The sequence below is a fragment of the Sodiomyces alkalinus genome, assembly GCF_003711515.1.
Source record: "Sodiomyces alkalinus F11 unplaced genomic scaffold SODALscaffold_2, whole genome shotgun sequence".
NCBI lineage: Eukaryota > Fungi > Ascomycota > Sordariomycetes > Glomerellales > Plectosphaerellaceae > Sodiomyces > Sodiomyces alkalinus.
The window spans coordinates 4,820,112-4,837,173 of NW_021167080.1; the positions used below are offsets into that span (position 1 = coordinate 4,820,112).

At 44.0% G+C, this 17,062-nt stretch overlaps 2 protein-coding genes across 2 annotated transcripts; one reads left to right on the forward strand and one right to left on the reverse strand.

Annotated features, from left to right (window-relative positions):
• Positions 1-1,259: 1,259 nt before the first annotated feature.
• On the reverse strand, positions 1,260-2,817 carry SODALDRAFT_331010 (hypothetical protein). Its single transcript, XM_028611348.1, has one exon. It carries the CDS (start codon positions 2,547-2,549, stop codon positions 1,365-1,367), a length of 1,185 nt encoding a protein of 394 aa, XP_028469095.1. The 5' UTR covers positions 2,550-2,817; the 3' UTR covers positions 1,260-1,364.
• Positions 2,818-5,296: 2,479 nt separating this feature from the next.
• SODALDRAFT_338691 (aromatic compound dioxygenase) lies at positions 5,297-6,652 on the forward strand (the record flags this gene model as incomplete). The annotated part of the gene is made up of 6 exons (XM_028612797.1): positions 5,297-5,360; positions 5,689-5,811; positions 5,961-6,184; positions 6,236-6,322; positions 6,434-6,555; positions 6,601-6,652. The coding sequence occupies 6 exons, from the start codon at positions 5,297-5,299 to the stop codon at positions 6,650-6,652; spliced, it is 672 nt and encodes a 223-aa protein (XP_028469096.1).
• Between the last annotated feature and the right edge of the window lie 10,410 nt (positions 6,653-17,062).

Sequence of the window (17,062 nt, forward strand, 5' to 3'; positions counted from 1 at the left end):
TAATTAAGAATCTATATACGTATAACCTCCTAGTCACGCTATCGGATATTAATACTTCGGAATAGGAGATCCTAATATCCGGGCGGTTTAACGGATTTTTATAGTCCGGGGCTAATACCGATAACCTCGTTACCCCGATAGCGGAATCCCGTAGCGCTACGCCGGCTAACGGGTTCTTCGGTTCATAAATACTAAGTATCCGAGGTATACCCGGTATTCCCGGTTCTCGTAATATAACCCTATTCTCCGTATGCTCTCACGGTATAATACCGGCGTTATTTATTAGTATCTTATTATCGGCGTATCCGAACCGCTAAGCGGTATCCCGGGATAAGGAGATAGAGATTATAGCGCTGGCCGAGGTAAAGAGGGAAATCTATTAGGGGATAGAAGTACTCGAAGATATATTTAAGGCGTTATATATAAAGGCGGAAGTAGTTCGCACGGCGTTACGGAACTAAGGTACGGGCTTAATAGTTAATCTATAAAACCGCTAGTAGATTAACGTGCTTCCTAACTAGCCTACCTTAGGTAACTCGTAGCACTCCGGGTACGATCAGCCGGTATAAGCGGTAAGTAGCGAGTTCGATAGCACTAGCGATAGCGAGTAAGGCGGCGACGATATTAAGTTAATACCAGACGATTCGGCGAGTAATATTAGTAGCTTAAGGCACCGCCGACCTAAGAGGCGGACTAAGTAACGGACGCCCGCGCCTATTAAGGAAGATGAATAAGAAGACTAAGAGCCTAATAACGAAGAATTTAATTATAATAGGATAAAAAGACAAAATAATAGGATGAAAAAAAAAAACCCCTGGAGGGGGGGGTAAGAAAAAAAGAAAGGACGAGAAGCACGGAAGGAAAGAAGAAGGAAAGAATTATAAACGGATATAATACTCTACTAAAGTATCTCCTAGCTTTATAGCGAGCAAGCTATTTTATTCGGGTATATACTAGATTAGGCGCGCTGAACATTGCACTATAGGAAGATATCTAAATATTAAAAAGAGAGAGCTTAAGACCTGTCGATATGCTACGGAAGAAGAATAACCATTAGATAGGATCTATTTAGTTTAATTTAAGAAACTCTTTACATAGTATAGCGGGCGATCGTTAGGGGGGAACACGTGGGTGCTATTTTAAGTCGTTTCTAGGAGACCGATATTATATAGAGGGACGGATCTCAACCGCAGGGAGCACGGTGGTAAGTATCTTTCTATCATCCCGGGTCTGGCTAACTGGATTCATACTCTTAGGGGATAAGATAAAGAAGCTATATTCTGGAATGGCAAGACGGGAATAGCTACAGACACTAGGCAACGCAGTATTATCAAACTTGCTTCTCTTTTTGAAATAGAATCCTGCTATGTCGCATCTTCTATTTTCACACGGGTGTTCCACATGTCGATTTCCGCGTTGGCCATTCGGATCATTGGACTGTTGCCGCCCTTCACCTTCTTCCGAGCTTTCACCTCTTCCACGGCAGCCTTGAATTCAGGGGCTAAGTGAATCATCCGCTCCACCATTATGTTTGAAGCAGTTTCCGGTGTCCACCCTGACATAGCCTGTTCAGGAAATATATACCAGCAGTTCTCTAGGTTGTGCCATGGTCTTGCACACGCGCGGCACGGTTCGTCGCAGGAGTAGTCGGATTGTTTTCGTTTGGATGGGTTACGGTTAGCAGGCTGCTTAGGCTGCTTTCCATCGGAATTGGGATTAGGTGCGAGGTTTTTCCTAGCATCCCGGCCGCCGCGGCCTCTACTTCTGCGATGGTTACGGCGCTCTGCCGCCGGCGCCTGTGAAGACGAGGATTCCTGTTTCCCCGTCTCCCCACTGGCGAGGGCGAGGGCCGGGACGGCGGCTGTGCGGTGCCTCGCGATTGTCGGCAGGTTGATCCGTTCCTCGGCGTACCTCTTCCCCTCCATCGCGAGGTCTCCGGGGGTCACCGTTTTAAGGTCGATGAGACGCCGCAGCGCGTCCACCCAGTGGCCTGTTAAGGGGAGTAGGCAGTGATAGAAGTCGTTACACCACACGACAGGGTCGGTCAAGACGCCTACGTCGTGACACTCGTTTATAAGCAGGGACCACTCGTTGATCCAGTCCATGACCTTCTTGGGTTTATTCGGAGGCTTGCGGAGGTGCTGCTGATAGGAGTTGACGGCGTCCGTCTTGCGACATCCGGCGGCATCTGTGCGTACAGCTTCATACACCTCCTGCGGCGTCGTTCCCACCAATAGGGCCTTCCATTTTTTCTGGGCGATGGACTCTTCCTGCCAGCGGTGAACAGCAGCTATCCCGCGTGCGTACTTTTCACAGATTCGTTCACGTATCTCCCACGCCATCAGGTCGATATGGTAGGCGGCTCTTCCGTCTGCATCCATCGCGTAGGCGTTAGAGGCAGGCATAGGGGTCTCTGCAGGTGGTTCGTCGGGATTGTCCGGCCGCAAATATCTCCAAACGTTGTTGGTCATAGCTGTCAATCTGTAGTCCCGTTGCCAGAGCTCCCAATCCCTGTGGGTACTGTATCGTATGGTCTTGGACCCAGACATGTTGCTGAATGGACAAGATTGTATGGTGGCTTGTTCAAGTGATAAAGGTTTTGGTCAGATGGATCGCTGCAACGGCTCGGCTAGGACAGCCTTCAATTGCTAGAAATGAGTAAGCCAGATCGGGCCAGATGAGACTCTTGATCGTCGGAAACAGACTTGACCGTAAATGTCAAATGGGTTCCGCAAAGAGCGAGAAGGTAGTCTCATAAGGTGAAGTAGAAGGGGTCTAGTGGTGGTTATACCTGAAGGTGGGGATGGTCAAAGAGTCAGATCGTGATTAATCGGTAGCTCTCCCTCGAAAAGGGAGTACCTCCCTCTTCTACTTAAGTTACATGGTCCTCGAGGACTTGTTCGACGATCCTCGAGTCCGTTTGCTTACTCGTTCACCCTGTCTGGTCTCTTTGTTTGTTCCTGCAGGTCTTCCCTTATTTATTTCCTGCGCCTTGTCCTTTCTTTATGCCCTAGGTCCTGCATGTGTAACCTAGGCAGGTATCTAGGTACAGTCGGGGGGAAAAAAAAAACGCCACTTTTTTTTTACCCCGCGATTTCCGCCGACACACGAATTCGACACCACAACTTTGAAAGGTCATAATAATACCAAATAACTAGTAAAATGTATATAATTTATGAAAGGAGGTATAGAATTAAATAGAGTTTTGGAATATTATAGTTAGTATTTTATATACTAACTCTTAGCCTTAATAACTGCTTCTATCTACTAAGGCATCGATTTAACTTGTCTATTTAAGAGCTTTTAATTAATACTATTCTAAATCGCAGCTACGCTATTAATCAGTTTAAAGTAGGCCTTCGTATTCTTCTTTAGAGTAGCTAGATAAGGGTATTCAGATCCTAGCCTATCCTTTACGATTTTTTAGATGTTTTTAATAGAGTTTAGGTTAGGAGAGTATACAAGCTAAACTAAGACTTCCGTGCCTAATTCCTCGAGGAATTTATTATTAAATGGGCTTCGTAACGAGTGAGAAGGTAGTGTTAAGAGGGGATTAGATAGGGACTAAGTGGTGGTCACTAAGGTTAGAATAGTGATTATAAAGGGTTAAAGGTAAGGGGGACCTAAAGAATCAGATTAATCGCTAGCCCTCCCTTTAATAAAGAGAGTGCCGTCTCTAGTACTTAAGCTAATTAATCCTCGAGGTCTTACTCCACGACCCTCGAGTCCATTTACTTATTCGTTTGCTTAGTCTGATACCTTTATGTATCCCTGCAGGTCTCTTCTTCTTTATTACTGCTATCTCTCCCTCTTTGCTTCTACGGTCTCTCCTACGGCCCGGGTTATATCCTGTTACCTCCGGCTTACTCTATAAACCCGAGGTGCTCTCTTAGTGACCCCTACGTGCCTCTGCTATGGGCCCCCTCCGGTATATATACCTAATGCTTATAATGCGAGCAGTGTAAAGAGGGGAATTATCCCGTATAAATAAATAGCCAGGATTCTAGATTATCGGCAGCTTTTTATAAAGAATTTCCACGTATTTCCTGATTATAAAACTGCCTTTTTTATATAGGGATTCCTAGGACAGGGCACTAAAATAGTCCTTCTTCCGTAGATAAAAGCACCCTAAAATATCTAAGATATCCGCTACGATTTATATCGAACTTATATATAATCCTTATCTATAGCTCGTGATCCTACTTTTATTAGCTAAATCCTATTATTACGGGTAGAATTTACTTACCTTTTAAGCAGAAGACCCAGGCCCTTCGACCCCCGGTAGTCTTATCGATAATACTCTTATCCGAGAAGATAATCCTCCTCTAAAAGCTAAGAGGCTTATTAATATACTATCTAGCAAACTATAAGCGCTCTTTAGCGTGTTCTTTAATTAAATACGGTCTTATAGCCACCATGGCATATATAATACCCCATTTCGTAAGGCTACGACGAAGAGTATAAACTACAATATTTAGGCACGTAATTAAGTATAGGTTTTTAGCCGTAATAAAGAGATTAAAAGCAACTAAACACAGTATATAGCGTTTTACGCATTTGTTTAGTGCTAGGGGGCGCTAGGGCATAGTGAAGATTTACCTAACTGCTACTAAGGATAGTGCTTAACGATACCCCTAACCTGTATAGAAGTTAAGCCCTCTAAAAACGCAATACCCTTTACGGACTAATCTGTTTAATAACGTCTCTATACTCTGCCGCGTCGGCCTGGCGTTATATACGAATTTCTAGGCGTTTCACGCGATCTAGGTGGTGTTATAAGTATTTTTATATAAAGGGTTAGGTTATAAAGCATCGAAATTAGGACGCCTCGCGCGTTAAGTGGGAAAAGTGGCGTTTTTTTGTCCCCCCACTATAGTCCCGGGTCACATCCTGTCACCTCCTTACCCTGCAGTGGTCCTGATGCGCTCCTACCATGGACATGACCTGACAGTAAAACAGTTGATGCCATAAAACTGCGTACAGGGCAGTAGACCGATAGGTTTTTTTTCTCTTTCTCCTAAAAAAAAAAAAAAGAAAGAAAAAATCTTTCAATTTTCTTCCTTTTTAATTGAGGTTTGTAGAACTGTGGCTTTTACATGTACCTGCCGAGGGGTCGGCATCCTAGCTATTCCGTCTCCGGCTTAGATACTCCGGGACTTTAATACCTAAGATCCAGTCCTATCTGCCGCCATCCCATTCCGACGAATCCGTCCACCATAATTCTACACTAAGGATCACGACGGAGATAGTACCGGCGATGTCTTATAAACCATCTAGTGCCAAATGGTAGTAAATAATGATTATAGAGCATTATATAAATAATAGCGTCCAATATTCTCATCAGGACCAGTGCCTCGCAAGTGTTTAGGCTCGCGAGAGGGGGAGATTTTAATTATTAAACCTCTACTATTCGGCTGAATATAGTCTGATATTCGAGAGCTCGCTAAAGCATTAAAAGCAAAATTTAAAATAGTAGCAGCCGCTTCTCGGCATTGCTCTAAGAAGTGATTGGCAAAAGAAAAAACTGCATCTTCTGGCTACTATAATAAGAAATAGCGAACCGATAGAAGACGTCTATTAGTAGCGGCAAAGAAGGAGTGGTAGAGGGATAAACTATAAACCCCCCGCCGCTATTAGATCTTACTAACGATAATATTACGCCTAATACTATTCGTATTAATTCCTAAGACGATAATACGAGATTAATCTATCTTATATCGCGGCTGGTAACGCACTTGCACGACTTTGCGCGCGAAACGAGGCTAAGCACTACCGAGTGGATGGCCGCTCTCGATTTTCTTATTAAGTACAGTTAGATTAGTAGTGACGTCCGGCATATAGGTTCTATATAATTATTTCCTTATATCTCATCTTCTTTAATCGGTTAACATTCCTAGAAGGTAGTACGTTTACCTTTATACGTCTATATAAGGTAAAACGAGTACTCATTTAGTATATAGAGGAATTCATCCTCCTATCCGATATCCTCGGACTATCCCTCTTAGTTGCTAGTATTAACCACCCTAAACCCCCGTCTTCTACTAAGTACTCCCTGCTAGGCCCTTTCTATACGTATAACGCCCCGATGTTAGCTAGCAGGGAGAATATATTAGACGACCCGGAAGGGGAGCCCCTACTAGCCCTTTACACCATGAAGGATAATAAGAGAAACCCTATTCTAGGTGTTAAAATCCATATATAGGAGACGGATAGCTTAGGCTATTATACTATATAGGACGTAGACCGTGGTAGTATCCCGAGCGGACGGTGCGTAATAGTCTCCGATTTAGAGGGGAATTTCCGGTTCCGCGCTATCCGGCTCGTAAGCTACCCGATTCCGTATAACGGCCTTATTAGTAAACTGCTCTGGTTACCAGGATAGTATTACTAGAGGCCGGCGTATATACACTTTATATTCGAGAAGGATAGCTAGGATAAACTTATTACGGCGCTTTATATCCGCGGCGACCTGTATAAGTCGTCCGACGCCGTTTTTAGGGTGAAGAAGAGCCTTATTATCGACTTAGATAAGTTAGATACCGAGAGGGCGAAAAAGTATAGTGTTAACGTAGGCGGCGAGGAAGGGATATAGCTACTAAGATACGACTTTATTATTATATCAGAAGAGGAGGCTAAGGAGCTTAGAGATTAGAATACGATTAAGGCTTTAGCTAAGTTAGGGTTAACGTATATAAAGCTTATAGACTATCTGCTAGTTCCCGAAGTGGATCAAGAGGGACTGTGGGTCGGATAAGGATGGGAGATAGTCATGGTCGAAATTATACCGGCACCTCCATGATGGGATAGACCCGTGAAGCATCCCTCATTCCTCCATTACATAACAAACTCGTGACTGTAGAATCGTACCGAAATCTCAGTCTCTTGTTTTCCACTCACCGCGGACGCCCCAGTAACTTCATCAACATTCCTCTAGAGCTCCAGATCTGCAAGCGATTTCTGCACAAGATTCTCTACAGCGTCGCCATCAGGCATTTATTATTCCGTTAGTTTACGCCCCAGGCAACGTCAAGCTGGGGGGCATCATTTCTGGACGTTGAGGAACACCATGAAAGGACACTGGACCTCCAGGGTCACGTGCTAGCTATAGAAATGCCCAGAAAAAGCATTAGTAAGAGATCCCACCACTCGTCTCGTATTATGATGTAGATCGTATTGTTCGCTTGGGCCGTGCGTTATGAATACCTACCTACCCTTGATACCCCGAATTGCACGGGACTGGAATACGGAGTGCTCCGTGTGCTATCTTCCGTCCCCGTAGTACGAATATAGTAGTTACCTAGGTATCTAAGGTAGGTAGTTCTCAGTATCGTATCAATAAAGTTAAGTTATTTTATTTTGTTACGATACCTTAATATAAACGGTCACTTCACACCGCCGTAACGGTCTAGGCGTTGTGAAAGACTCGGCTGTACATTGTACATTGTACTCACCAACGTACCTATCGGTACCTTCCGTATCAACCCCAGCCATAACCATTGAGTGTGAAAGCCAAGTGGAGCTTCCCCAGGTCCATTCGGCGAAAAAGAGGCCCGCCATCCAATGTCCCCTCCACCCTCCGAATCGGGTTTGATGCCTAAAAGCTAAGGATAAGCCCTCGACGCTGGTTGGTGGGCTGAAGGCAAAGTGAAGGTAACTCGGCTTGGCCCCCGTGCAGTTGTCTTACTGGTGCACCTGCCTTCCACAACCGTCTCCTTCGCTCTCTTAGCTGCCCCGCCTGTCTGACCTGCCCTGCCTGCCCTTTTTCCAACATCCTTCTCCCAGCTTCGATTGTTGCCCTATCCCTCTTTATCCTCTTTTCCAGTTAAACCAGCATTCTAAGCAGGGCAACTTATTAGGACACATCGCCACCTATCTCTCAAGACTCCATTCTCTCACGCTTAAGTACCTTACTCAGTAACACTTTCTGTTTGGCTCTCGTCTATCTATTTACTTTAGTAACTATATATTTATAGCGAGACGCTTATTTAAGCCGTCGGTCGCTCGCCCCCTTTCCTATCCAAAAACCCCCTTTCCCACGGATAACCCCCGGAAAGTCGAGTTTATATTAATTAAAAATCTTAAGTCCTACGGTACGTATATATCCTAGCAAGCTCCGGGAACCCCTTACCCGTTGATCCGTTTGCCCCTTACTACCTTAATTCAATGGCCTGGCTTTCGGGTTCGGGCTTGGCTTATATCCGAGTACATTGTGAATAGGATTATCGCTAACCACTTGACATCCGACATAGACCCCTTCGCCGAAGCCGACGAAGATACTGGAGAGACGAAGCAGACTTACAATTATATCTATATACGTATCTAACGTACGTGCCTCTCCTTCCCGCCGCGCGTCCTACTCCTATACTTCCTAACGTTTTCCTGTTTCGCCCGAGTTCTCCTATTAGGGCGACCGAGCTAACACCTGTGATAAAGCGTAATAGACGTAAAACCTTGACGACCGTTCAGGGTCTTCCGAAGAAATTCGACTAAAAGAAGATCCTTAAGATGATTAAAAAGAAGTTCGGTACGTTATAAGCCCCCGCTGTGTTTATCTACGTCTAAGAGATTTTTCTACTAACAGTAGCACCCTTAGCCTGTAATAGCACTATCATTAATAATACTAAGATAAGAGAGATAATCTAGCTTTAAGGCGACTAACGTAAGGATATATAAGAATTCCTTATAGATAGGACGGAAGGCCTAGAGTTAGACCCGAAGTCTATTAAGGTCCATGGCTTCTAGCCCTCCTATAAGTCACCGTTGTGTCGTGTCCCGCTACTAGTAGTGGTATCCTATAACGCTCGAGGTCGACTCACGGGTGAAGGTCGCGAGTACGAGTATTAAGAAGCGTAGCTCCCGCTGGCTTATCGCCTTGCGTGCCTCGAGCGTCTACCGCCTAGCTAGTATCCAATATTTAGGCGGTGGCCGGGCCTAGGTTAGCGATTAGCGATTTCCGTTAAGAGAGAAAAAGAAGGAAGAAGGAAGGGTGGGGGGTCCGGTGCGTATAGTAAATAACTATCGTAGGACCTTAAAGGTAGGGCTTTGTCGCTGTTACAGTTCCGCCGCCGTGTTCTATAGCGATAGCCTAGCTTGAATTAGGGTCCGTAAGCGAAGTTCGGCTAATAAAATTAACACCTATATTTATTTGCCTATGCCGTGGAATCAAAATATGTCTCTTGTTATCTTGTTACCTCCGCCAGCCAGCTCTACTTGACTGCACTGATAAAGGTAGATTAGTATAATCGTGGCTTTGTTATTCGATATTGCCTGTTTCCCATTACCACGGCGAATAACTGGTTAGTAGCTAAGGGGTATCTGCTATACGTGTGCGCTACCTAGGTAGCCATAAGGAAAGAGTCAAATGCTAATTATGTCCCGTGTACGCTATTATGCTGAGTTTTTCGCCCGAAACCGATGCCTCTCGTTAAAAGAAAAAGAAGGTAAAAAAGGAAAAAAACATAACAGGAAAGAAGAAAGATAAAAATTATAAGTCGTACTTATTAGTCGTTATAAAGCTACCTCCGCCGCGACCGTCTCTAAAACCGTTCTCGCCCGCTATATATACCTAGTATGTCTGGATTATACGTATAAACTGTAGTAAGAGGGAGTCGGGGTATTCGAGGTTACTAGTATAGAGGTAGCCGAGTAAAGTAAGCGTGCTAATAAAGCTAGCGATAGAAAACACGTTAATAGAGGTCGAGGTCTCCTTTTAGATATTAATCTTTCGTTATATAATATAATATAATATAGTCAACGTCTTTTTTTTTTCTTTTTGGAAGCAAATCCGAATCAGTTAGCGAAAAGCTCTAACTCCCCGGGCAAGTAAAGTACGGATTAGGAAAAACAAAGTAAAAAAAAAGAAGGGGAGGAGAGGGACGGGTTAGGGAGTAGTAGGCGAACTCACGCTAGCGATACTAATCTAGCCTAGGAGGAGGAGACGACCGTTATCGAAGCCGCCGGCGAAGAATAGGATATATTTTATTAGAAACGCGTTAGCATAGTTTATAGTTAAGAGGCGGATAATAGTAGTCTATAAGGTATAGTTTATAAGCTAGCGAGATATAAGGCAGTCGGCGAAGAAAAAGGATAGGTAACCTGATAAGCCGCACTATACGGAGACGTTATTAGTATTATTTTATTTGCTCGTTCATTAAGAATTAAAATATAAGACAAAGAGGAGGGATAATACTATCACGATACTCCTCTTATACTGCTCTTTAGTATATACCTATATAACGCCTAGTACTATCTCGGTCTACGGATATCGTCTAGAACTACCCGGTAATCTTATTCCCGGGGGAGCGCCGCTAAGAAAGAGCCCTATACTTCTCGGGCTAGCTAGGTAGATAGACTCCCCCGGGACTATAACGTCTATAGTTAAAGGGTCTACACCGAGGGCTTTAAGTAAAGCCGACCACGGTAAGGCGAGTATAACGCGAATAAAGAGCTTAAGGGAGGGTTATATACCCTAGTAGATAGCGGGATATATTAAGAGGAGGCGGTAGAAGAAGAGCTAGGGATACTAGGATTTAGGAATCTTAAGGATAATAGCGATACGGGGCTCGAGGAAGGAGGCGGAGAGGAGGCCCGGGAATAGGGAAAAACGGCGGCGCCTAGCGGTGTTCGTGTCTGTTATCGTGTTTTTATTCGAAGTTATACTAAGGGCGGCTAGACTACTACCCGACACGGCCCGTTATAGCTAATATCAAGGGACGGCGGCGGTATATAAGATAGCGGAAGAGGGGAAGCTTATAAAGGCCTTATACGATAGTAGTCTTACCAGGGAACGGGAACGGCGATAGTCTATCTAGGAGGTAAAGGCTACAGAGATATAGTATTCTCCTAGCGAGTCGTCTAGCCGGCTATAGTTATACTATATTGCGCCGAGCTTTTAACTTATTTTATTGACGGATATATAAATAGAGGTATATAGGTCGAGGCAGGTAGAGACAGAGGGTCGATACTTGATAGTGGTTCGGACTCTTTTGTTTCTTCGTGTAAACAATGTTTCCATTCGATTAGGTAAAAACGTGGCTTCGAAAAGAAGGATTAAGGTAAAGGATAAAATCAAAGGCTCGACGGGCCTTATCCCTAGAAGTATACGGAGTATATTATTTTTTAAGCTCTAGGACGTCGACTATGGCGGCGTCTCAGTTTTGGTGACTTGGCTTGCCAAATGAGACGGGTACCTTACATAAACCTTGCGAGCCAAGTCGGTGTTAATAGAACCGGTCTAGAAGATACGAAGATAGGTTCGCAAAGTCACAGAGCGCCACGGTGTTTAGCGCCTAGAGAGAGAGAGATGTACTCCGTAAAATGTCAGCTGGCCCCTGGGTTCTCTTGGGATGGTTCTTGGCTGTGTTGGTTCAAAAATATTTCGTGCGCCTAGATAGGGGAACCACAGATGGGCCATGGAGTGTCGAACGAATCATCAAAGTACGGGACCTTATAAGCACTACTATCACACCGTCTATCCCATATCTGTACTTCGTGCACTATAAGGTACAGGGATTAATACAGATAGGTAGTGTACCAACTATCCAAAGTTGGGTAGGTACTGTAGGTAATTACCTGAGGCGTACATAGGACGTAAGGTAGTTAAGGTACGTTGTACGAAGAGGTATACGAATACACTCAGACTGTTGAGACAAGCTACGGTAAATGCCCCTCCCCGTCCAAGCTGTCCAAGCTAAGGAATTCCATGTGTTGACATTGATTCACCAGAACCGTCTCCGCCAATACTTATGCTCCGATAAGGACCCATGTGGACCTAGTAGATAAGAGAGGACCGGAGCCGGCCCAAAAATTTCCCATCCATCGCGAGAGCTCAAGACCCCTAATCTCCTATTTCTCGAAGTGGCAATTCGGCCTCGACGACATCGATTCTCGTCCTATTATCGAGAAGGCCTTAGTCAGTGTTTCGAGAACTTAAATAAGCTGCCCACGACCATAACAGACGGAGCTGAAACTACCGTAGCCTCTTAAACACCTCGCCCTTCCTAATATTATATTTTAACTATTAACTAGGCTAGTACTTAGCCGTGGCCGACTCGCAGTAACTACAGTGCTCCGGTCCTCTAGGAGATTATACGTAATAGGGAAGTCGGATACCGTGCTTCGGGGCTATAAGAGAGAGGCGGACGCTATAAGTAAGATATAATTTAAGAATATAAGTAAGATATAGAAATATACGATATAGGTAGCGGCGAGGCAGTATACTAGTAAGATCTTCCTAGGTACGCCTTAGCTATAAGACTCTATGCCCTTTTCTATACTTCATCTTTAGTCTAGCTCGATATCCTAGCCCTAGTTAGAAAGTCGAAGAGTCGAAGAGTCGAAGAGGGGAACTTATAATTATAGGCAGCTCTCCAGGCAAATACGGGAGTATAACAAGACTAGCTAGAACTAACTATCGTAATCGCGAATCTTTTTTAAGAATCTTTATCCTATACCACTATCTAAAGTACCGAAAAAACCGTCGATTTTCCTTCAATACTAGTATACCCGCCTAAAGGCTAAGTTCTAGGATACCGTCTCCGTCGTTACCCTCTGCTAGCACTCCCGCCCTAGTATATTCGCCTTTTACTTTAAGCCCCGCGCTAGTATATACCGCTCCTAGGCCCTCGTGGCCGGGAAAGCCCTACATGTATATCTCGGCTAAGCCCTAGCCGAAGGCGACCGCGATACCCTCCGCGAAATCTATATCCCCGAGCTATACTAGGCCCTCTCCGCTACTATTAATAAACGTAAGCCCTAGGAACGTACTACCTAGAGTATCGTGTAGAACCACGGTGCCCGCCTTATCACGCACCGCGTCGCTATCCTGCTACCGCCCCTACTAAAGGATCTTATAGTCTAGCAGGCCGTTATAGCTATTAATATAACGTAGTTATTAGATCGAGTCGACGCCCGTAATAGAAAGAGTATACCTAGTACGGCGCGCGTGTAGTGGTGGACGGAGTTCTTAGCGCTCTCGAAAGAATAGAATAGCGATATATACACTTCGGGTCCGTGGTAAGTTATCAGTAATATAAAGGAGACTACCTTAGATTCTTAGTAGAAGGAAGAGGGGGATCTTAAGGTTATACAGGCTATCTAGACGGAGAAGGCCTTAAAGAACAATATTAAAGGGGGGAAGACACTATAGCACTAGGCCACTAACCTAATACGAATACCCCCTAAGCGTTTAAATATTAGGCAGGGTATAGAGTAGGAGGCGAGGGATAAGAGATTTAGGCGCGAATAAAAGAACGGGCTCTAAGAGAAGGCCAGTGGATGTATATATAATAAATATACTGTATTATACGTGTAAGAATACTATATACAGTACTCTCTAATCCAAACACACCGGGTCAAGCCTTAGTGGTTCTGGACACTAGAGTATAGTCCCTTCAAACATCCTTCTCTTCTAATAAGACCCGTCTTTACTATTTATCTTTCCCGTTACGCGGTACTTAGAAAAAAATATTAGTAGACAGAGTGTTATTATCTAGAAATCGTCGTATTATCCGTCAACTTAAGAGTTATAATATAGCTAAGCTTAGGTCTAATAGACGTTATTCTATACGTACTACCGTCTTAAAAGAACTTTCCGGCAGGCTTAGAAGGCTTCTCCTCTTAGGGCGTGGTAATATCTATAATATTATTACCTAAACCCCTAGCCTAGAAGCTAGCGGCGTCCGAGGGCGCTTTAATAGTAATAGGAGGGTCAAACACAGTAAAGCGGCAACCGGTACGCTTAGCCTAAAGATATTAGACTCCTAGGCGACCGCCTAGGGCGGCGAGAGCGAAGAGGAGACTACTAATAGGAGCGGCGATAAAGAGCCCGAAGACGCTCTAGTCGTTAGTATAAAGACCTTCCGAAGTAAGTAATAGATTACTAGTACGGCGTATATCTCCCTCGTAGTAGATAGAACCGAAAAAGAAAGCGGATATAATACTGCTAAATCCGCTTATAATAATCTTAGAGCCGCGCTACTAGTAAAACCAGTCGGAGAGGCCGATAATAAGAACGGGAATAATATAGGCGGAGACGAGGTCACTAATAAGATAGATTTATAGGATAAAGGGCGCCCTTAGAGCGATAACGATAAAGGGGGCGTAGATAATAATGACACCTAGACGAACCTACTAGATATTAAGGCGGTTGCGGAAAAGGTTATTAGAGGCAGACGAAATTATAGCTATAAGCAGGGTATCGAAGGATATATAGAATAGGGTAACGACTATAATAGAAGCGATACTAATAACCCAGGCCGGCAGGCTATTTAGAAAGAGGAAAAAGGCGGTAGAGCTATCTCTCACGATATCCTTTATAAGGAGAGCACCGGACCAGATAATAATAAGACCACTACAGCCGAGCATAGTTAGGATAATCAGGATAAAGATAGTTACTATTAAGACTCTAATCCAGAGGTCCTTATCCGTCTTAGACGCGAAAGCACGTAGCCAGAAATTAGAGAGGAAGAAGTTATTAGTTAGGATATAGATAGGCAGGATATATAGTAGCTACTAGCCGAGAAGCGTAGACTTAAGAAAGCCGGACTCTTTAATTAGAGAGGTGTCGATATCGATAAGAGCACTAATAGTGGCCGCTACGATAATAATAAGCCCGATAACTATAGCGCCTTAGATGTTATCCGTTAAGAAGGAGATATAGAATCCGCCGAGGGCTTCACGAAAGGGTTAGTAAGTATAGTAGTAGTAGTAGTAGTAGTAGTGGTAGTAGTAGTAGAAGTGTAATATAGGAGCACGGCTCCCTAAAGTATAAAAGTATACAGGTATAGATACTAGTAACCACTACTTAGATAATTATAACCGGGAGCTAATTAACGCGGGTTAGAGCGGTGACGATATAGCCGATAGCCGATAGCTCCGTAGATAGATATAAAAATAAGGTGATAAGAGTCGCGAAGCTTAAGTAAAGTATTATAATACTACCGTAACGCTAGCGGGTGTATTCCGTTAAGATAAACCCTTCCGGGGTCTTTTTCCGAATAAAGGACCCGAGGGTAGCGAATATTAGAAGCGGTAAGGAGGTAAATAGGGCATAGACTACGACGCCCTAAACACCGGTAATAGTAGCGAGCTCCGGGTACGCGAAGAGCATACCCGATCCGAGGCCTAAATTATTAGTTGAAAACTACGAGGTTAGAAGGGGCTATAAAACCAAAAAGAAAAAAAAGGGAAAGGGGGGGGGGAGGGGGGAGGTTAATCGGAGCGGCAGCACGTTTCCTACGTAAGCACTAACTTAATTAAGTATCACGGTATAATCTTAGCTTTAGATTAGCTAGCTATAGAATATCTCCTCGCTTTTAGATACGGGGGCGAGGTTAGATACCGGTGGTACTTCCTATTAGCGCCTGTAGTAAGCTGTATCTTCTTCCACTTTAGGAGAGTTAGCCCCGAAGAGGCCCCTAGAACCTAGTATAGGTTAAGAACTCTTTATTTCCTTCCCTATAACCGAAGACTATAATGATACTAGTACTCTCCCATATACTATAAGACTAGGTTCTGCCCCGAGGCGTAGCCCCTTAGGTTTAAGGAGGACTAGTTATTCTTAGGAGATAAACCTAGGTTATTAGATACGTTATCGCCTACCCTAATCTCCCGATATTCGTTATAAGTACTCTAAAAGCTTTACTAGTAAAGGGCCGCTAGCGACTAATATATTACTATATCCTGGCGTACTATAATATATCGTCCCCCTTAAAAATAAGGGGGTATATTATATTATAAAACTCCGTCGCTATAGTTATGCATTACTACCGCTCTCGATATTTTGGGAGATAGTTATTAATGCTAATCAGCGCTTTGCCAAGAACTTACTATTAGCGACAAAGTTAGGAGCGATAGGAAGTGCTGGATTAAGTGTTAGATATTAAGGCGATTAAAGCATAATAGGGAAGGGGTTAAGGGCTAAGCCGATAGGTAAAACTATAATATCTTCAAGGAAGTGTTAAGTGGGCGTTTAACCCGTTTAAGTTCGATTAGCAGATAGGAAACCGCCTCTAAGACCGTGTCGAAATCTCTAGGCTAGGCTAATTTCTATAAGACTAAGGGTAGGACGTCCGTGTTAGCCTTATAATAAGGGAGGTATTGCTCGGCAACCCGAATAGGGGGTAGAGATAAGAGCGGAGATTCATTCCGGACTTATAGATATCTTATTAAAATGGAAAGTGAGAAATTAAGATATATAGGAAGAGACCGTAGGTCGTAAAGATAATACTATAGGAGGCAGCGAGCGATAGTTATAGTATAATAAGAGGCGAGGAGGACGCGATTCCGTGAGAGAACTCGTCTAGTAATAACGACGGATCGTGGCGGAGAGAAGATTAACAGGGATAGATATTTCTAGGTTTAAGTAAAGTCGGCTACTAATATCCACTTCTATCTAAAGGTTCTTATCGAACGGAGAAAGAAAATATACTTCGTATATATATTTAAAGAGCGGCAAAATTCTCTTCGGGGCAAAAATCAAGGACGGTAAGCGTCCAGGCCCGGTCCCTGTTATAACACCCCCGCAGGTGATTTCGACTGTTGGATCTGCGTGGGGGTTATGGCGTTCGGTATCGTACCCGGTACACGTAATAACTTAGTAAAGCTATGTCACTGTCATAGACCTATCCTTGTTAGCCAGGTACTCTACACGAATCAGAGTATCTCCAAAATAACGCAACGCGTGGTGCTAACATAAGCGATAAAGTACCCAGTACGCGTATCCTAATAGGTACGGTACCTAGACAAGCACAGACGACTCGGCATTATATAACCATCTTTTTGGATTCTATTTAATATAAGACGTGATGGTGTGTCGAATATCCAACGGCCTTCCCGTGGCGTAATAGTAGCGCGTCAGACTTCTAAAGGCTGCGGGTTCAAGCCCCGCCGGGAAGTACTTGATTTTTTAGTTTCTTTTCGTTTTCGTGGTAATGTCTTAGGTATTACCTAATAAGTCTCGCTTCTCCGGAGTAGAATATAAGGCTTCTTTTTTCTTTCTCTCTTTTTTTTGTCTTTCTTTTTTTCGTGTTTGGAATGGGCGACCAGGTCCAGGAGATGCAAA

Coding starts and splice junctions, on each gene's coding strand:
- SODALDRAFT_331010 (XM_028611348.1), bottom strand. CDS start 2,549: ATGTCTGGGTCCAAGACCATACGATACAGTACCCACAGGGATTGGGAG.